Raw genomic sequence first — 5,853 nt, 5'->3', positions numbered from 1 at the left:
AAAAATATTTTTCATTGAATTTTTTTCCTACCACTGGAAGAGGAAAATATTTATTTGTTTTATTTTAATTTAGAAAAAGAAATTCCCAAGGTAAAACTTTACCTACCCAAAAAAAAACAGTAATAATAAAAATCGAATTAACCACCTCAATAGTATAATACCAATACATTTATTACTAAGTTATAAGACCGTTAATAAAGATAGTTATTTCTTTTATTTATTTACTCCCTTCCCCTCTCTTCTTTCCAAAATTTTCAATACTGTTATTTACAACGCGTATATAATATGAAAAATTTTAAAGACGCGAACTTAGAATAAATTATGCGTAACAATCATGTGTAATATATTACTAGAAATGAAAAAGAACGATTTTTTGAATCTTGACTGTTTTGAACAATATGTATACAATACGAACCTCACACGCCACAGCGCGCGCCACGGTGCGCGCCACGTTGAGCCACGGTGCGCGCCACGTTGAGCCACGCGCGCGTAGGTCGCGTATGGGTCTCGCCCGCGCTTGCGCGGGCGGGCCCAGGTGGGCCCAGGAGGTACGTCCCTTTTATATAGCCCTAATAATCGATACCGATCGATCCACCCCTCAATTGCTCCAGCTTCAGGCAAGAGCAGTGGAAAGTGCAGGTGCGTGCAGCTTCTCGCTGCTTGGACCATCCGTGTCAAACTGAAAATCTGTTCGACTTCTGCTCGGAGGTGGAAGTCCTGCAGCGAACTTGAACTTTTCCACTCTTTAAACTCATTCGGCCAAATTCAATACATCAGTTCAAATTGAGAGGTGCTTATCATGGGCTCCGAATGACACTTGAGGTCTTCATACTTTCAAAGCTCTGAGGAGTGGCTTGACCTCACCCCCGGGTCAATGCTCTTGTTGTCGACAGACATGGAAGGAATGGAACAGCATTGACGAGCAAGGGAAGCTCGAGGTCCCAGCTACCCCCAGCTCCGGTTGCTCCATCAGCTCCATCTACTCCATCCAGAACCCGGCGCCCAATCATCGCCAACTGTCCCTCCCGATTGACCGATTCCCCTTCTGGCAATGCTTCTGACAGACACCCCCAGATACCCCCCTCCCTCGACCGGGACTCTGCCCATCCGACGCTCAATCGAGTCAAGCAACTCGAGACATGCCCCAGCCATCGACTGGCAGGCCATTCCTCACCCAGTTCCAGCGACATCACTCCATCACCTTTCCAGCGCATATCAGCGCCATACATAGCCACCGCTGCGGCCATCTGCTTTCATGGCGGCCAAGGCAGTTCGCAACATCCCGTCGGCCAGGCGCTATCAGTCACTACTTCGACAGCTCCGTGTGGGTGGGAAACGGCTATAGTCACTGACTCAGCGCAGACCCCTTATAAGGCAGCTTAAGGTACGGTAGCATTGTTTCCTGCTACGAGCTCACGTTTAATCGGCCAGGGAGTTACTTGCTGGCTGAAGTTCGGATGCTTGAATCTACCTGCGATGTACCGTCTTGCGAGCCTTTCAGCCCGTTCTGGCCGCTGGGAAATCAGGGACTGTCGAGCCAGTCCTGACACAGCATTTGGGCGCTCAGCCAGGCACCCGTGGCACTAAAGGCAGCTTCAAGTCGCTAGGAAACGCCGGATGCCCATCCAACATTGCCAACGTGGGCTGGAGGTCACAAACAGGAGGTTCGCCATGATCGTTCAAGTCCCCCAACTGGTCGAGGCGGCACCTGAAAGCCCCACTCCAGCTCGAGTCTGGCCTAGGTCATTGGTCCCCTTTGTCCCCCGTCCAGTCGAGCAAGTGCCCGCTGACGCTTTCTTCTGTCCCCCCTCTCCCCCTTGCCCCTGTTGTCCCTGACGACATGCCAAAGCGGGCACTCCATGTCCCTTTTCCTTTCGACTCTATGGCTATCCCGGCCATCTCCCACTTATCGTTACAGCATTTTGAGCATTACAATACATCGGGACTCTTCCACTTGGAACTCAATAGACTCGATGGGGTGCTTGGTATCAAGGTGAGCCATCGGGGGCGATCCCGCTGCGGCACACTTTGGCAGTAGGACAATGACAACGGAGCGAGGCGCCCGCTGGCTGCCCCGTCTTTCTCAGTTGCCAACTGGGCATCGGATTTGGGGTATCGGTGAGGTCGGTAGCTGGCGGTATAGCGTTTGGTGAGAACAGGACCAAGCAGGTACCGCAGCTACAGTACATACACCACCGTTTCCTGATAGGAAAGCGTCCAGGTGCTCCATTGTTCTCTTGTTGCCCCGTCTCCCCGTTTCCTCCGTCTGAGACCCCATCTCGATTACATAGTCAAGATACCCTCGACAGCTTTGCGGTAGCGACAAGCAAAGGTATCCCCAAGATAGGTGCGAATGGGATGTGGGCTGCTTCCGGTCAAACCTAACAAGTACCCTTCAGTGCTTCTTCCTTGTTGCCCCCATTGGCCTCTCAAGCCTCTTTACCCTCCCATATCAGACTCGTCCCATCTCTCATACACGCATACCCTTACCTGACCAAACCTGGAGCTCGAGATACCTACCTCCTGGTCCTTTTCGCACACCCCCCATCCCTTCAATCCACAGCTGCATGTCAGGATTGAGTCGTTTCCATACCCTTTCCATACCGGACCTGGGTTTCTGTTCTCGTTATATGGACGGCGGTTGCTGCTAGCCCCCATCCCGTGCCCATCCATTCGAGTCGATCCCGCTGCCCTGCTTTGGTTTCATTCCTTTATTGTTAAAGGCTCTTACAACCACCGCCGCCACCACACCTCACCGTCTCCCACCTTTCCTCGAACATCTTCTTGTTACACACCTACAACGACCCATAGCTTGAATCCTTTGGCTCCCATGATCAGTACCTGAGAGCAATCCATCCAGATCACCGTCGATTCCGTGGGCGACAGTTGCAAAAGAGAGTCGCATCATAGACTCCGAATCCAAAACACCGATTGAGTAGCATTACTACAATACGATACGATACGCCGCGATACATACGTATCAGCCTTATCAGCAGTTATCGCTCATCTATCCGACCTCCAAAACACCCACTCTCGACGACATCGTATGGTGGGGTACCACGGTATTCAATATGCCGCCTAGGACATCCCTCACTTCTTCGTTCTCGATCACCGACGCCAATAATGAGGTTGTGTGTCCGTTGCGCAACCAAGATGGCTCAAGTTGTCGCAAGCGCTGCATAGGTGTAAGTTGCTCACCTTCAGCCTATCCTAGCTTACACCGCCTACACCGCTGTCAATCAACACATCAGCCGTCACTTACAGCCCTTTCGGTCACTATCGTTGCACCTGCCATGTCACAGATAGGATCAGCTAATGGGTATCATGACATCTAGGAGAAGAGATATCGCTCTATGCAGGAGCACATTCGTCGAGCACACCCGGAGCACTACATCTCCAAGCTCCCTGCCACCGAGGAGAGCTTCTTGCTTATGATCAAGACGCAACCAAACGAACGACCTCAAAACCAGCCAACTTCAGGCCCTTCTACGCATGCAGGTCAGGCTAAGGGACTTTCGCATGCTTATCACAGAGACGGCTCGAGTGCTCCAGGGACACCTCGAAATGGCGAGGAGCAGTATACAGGAGCTGCACTGCTCCCTGCTGCAGCCGCCCTTGCACAGCTACACAACCACAAAATGGAGCAAGGCTGGGAATCAGATAATGTAAGTTGGATGATCTGGGTTTCACTTTTGTATCAGGCTGTCTCTTTCCAAGTCGTTTTCGTTGTGCTAAACGATATCTTGTGCCACAGGACTGGCATTCGGATCACGAAGGGAAGAGAAGGCCGAGGTCATCGATTGAGTTGCCCCCAATACACCTCACAAACGCCGATGTGACGAGCGCACCTTACTCCGGTTATGACTCGGGAAGACCAAGAGAAATTTTACCTTCAATCTTATCAAACTCGCCCCCTGGCCGATCATCAACTCTTCCGCCACTGCATCGGACATTAGGCCCCACTCGCACTCGAAGGCAGTCGATATCCAAACGAGGCCACCAAAGCAAGAGATCCAAAGGTGCTACATCTGAATGGCTTCGTCGGCTACAAAATGATAGCCAGCACGAGCTTCTGCGACCCGGAGGCAGCGACAGGAAAGCCTTATCCGCCGAGCCTTCGGCCGATTTTGGAAAGCGCTGGGAGGATCTTATCGATGCAGCCACTTCAGCAACGGAAGACATAGACGAGGATAGGACACCAGTGAGTTCGCAAGGCCCTTCAAAATTCAATCCACATCTGACCAGTCAGATTCCCCGTTCACCTGTATCGATTCATCGATCATCTTTGCCTCCTCTCCAGCAGCACCACAACTATACAAGTTATCAAGCATCGCCGCTGCAGCAGGCGCTCACTCCGCCATCGTACAATCCTGAGGCTACGGATGCCTTCCCATCGGTCGAGAGTGGCGAAAGCGGAGAGAACTTCCATATCGGATCCCGGGGACTGTCGGATTCATCTCCGAGCTACTCTTCGCAAAATACGCAAATTTACTGCGCTGCGTGCCGGGAAGTATCTTTGCTTCGGGAGTCTTATGCGTGCACCGAATGCATATGCGGCTTGTGCCGGGCATGCGTCGATGTTCTGATGCTTGAGCAAGGAGCCCGTCGGAAGTGTCCGAACTGCGCTACGATAGGGGGCCGTTTCAAGCCGTTCCAACTTGATATTAGGTAAACACACTCAGACTCTCAGTTGGCGATCAGGCCCGATAGTCGCCTTCCCATTTCAACCCCTTTCTAGGACTGCACAAACTCGGCGTCATGCGGGGAAGCTTTTATAAGGTTGACACCAACGCTCAATTGGATCGAATACATACGGAAATTTTCATAACGGTAAGGGTTTTGATTTCACATCCATCATTCGGGCAGAAGTATTCATCGATTTCTTAGCGCAGCGTATGATGGCCGCGTCGCCGGACGCTCCCCAGGCGATATACTTCACTTCTTTACTTTCTCTCAGGATACCCATCGGACGCTCTGTTCCGCACAGCCTTGCATATCTCACCACGAGGCTTCTCTCACACACGCATTCACCACATGGAGTAACAGGGGGCGCTTTCTAGGAGTTTTCTGGGGATGTTTATCAGGCGCGTCTTCGTCATGCTATTGTTTCATTCGTGCTTTTCATCATTGGATTTCTTTGCACTCGGTCGCTTTGGGGGTTGCTTTTTTTCACGGTAGTACAGGACAAGTTTGAAAGCTATTTTGGCATGAGTACTGCTGTTGGTCTAAATGGGTTATACCGGGAGTTTTATGTCTCGAAGATCAAGGAGACGATTGGCAGTAGTACATTCAGGGTTCTGAGCAAAGGTACTTGCTTTTTAATGCTTTTGATGACTGCTTTGTTTCTTTGTAGGTTACTGAAACAATATCAGTTTGCTTGGTTTAGGTATTGCTCTTCACCTCAATGTTGATGCCACTTGTGTGGCAAAAGATGGTATTTCGTGCGTTTTGTCTTTTTGGTATCACTTCTGGATGTTTCTTTCCAGGAAGCTTCCTTAGCTTTATTTATACCTGGACGAATAAAGTATTAGCCACTTTGTGCGCAAGTTACAACCCTTTCACACTCGCAGACATGAACGGTGATGTTCCTTTCTGTTCCTTAGTCATTCAGTTCAAAGACACGACATAGATGTGATTCCACCGCCTCTCGTCGCTAGCTCAACAGCAGTAGTGAAGGTCTGAAGATGGCCCACCTTTTTGTAGATATGTTCTTGATGAAGTAGCCTAGACTTCAAGTTTATGCAAGGAGAAGCGTCCACGATGCTGCATTCAGAACACCAGTCTAGTCCGAGTGAGTGTGAAGTAAGTGAACCACCACTCTACAAGCCAACTACGAGCCATTGTAATATCGCG

General features: G+C 50.4%; 1 protein-coding gene across 1 annotated transcript; it reads left to right on the top strand.

Moving 5' to 3' along the window:
- Window positions 1–3,071: 3,071 nt before the first annotated feature.
- On the top strand, window positions 3,072–4,672 carry B0H65DRAFT_504246 (uncharacterized protein; the record flags this gene model as incomplete). Its single annotated transcript, XM_062827893.1, has 3 exons — window positions 3,072–3,185; window positions 3,336–3,665; window positions 3,755–4,672. 3 exons carry the CDS (start codon window positions 3,072–3,074, stop codon window positions 4,670–4,672), a joined length of 1,362 nt encoding a protein of 453 aa, XP_062685480.1.
- Window positions 4,673–5,853: the final 1,181 nt, after the last annotated feature.

The sequence above is a fragment of the Neurospora tetraspora genome (genome assembly GCF_033439725.1).
Source record: "Neurospora tetraspora strain CBS 560.94 chromosome Unknown B0H65scaffold_1, whole genome shotgun sequence".
NCBI classification, from domain to species: domain Eukaryota; kingdom Fungi; phylum Ascomycota; class Sordariomycetes; order Sordariales; family Sordariaceae; genus Neurospora; species Neurospora tetraspora.
Note: the sequence above shows the minus strand (reverse complement) of the source record. Positions and strands in the feature narration are given on the sequence as shown.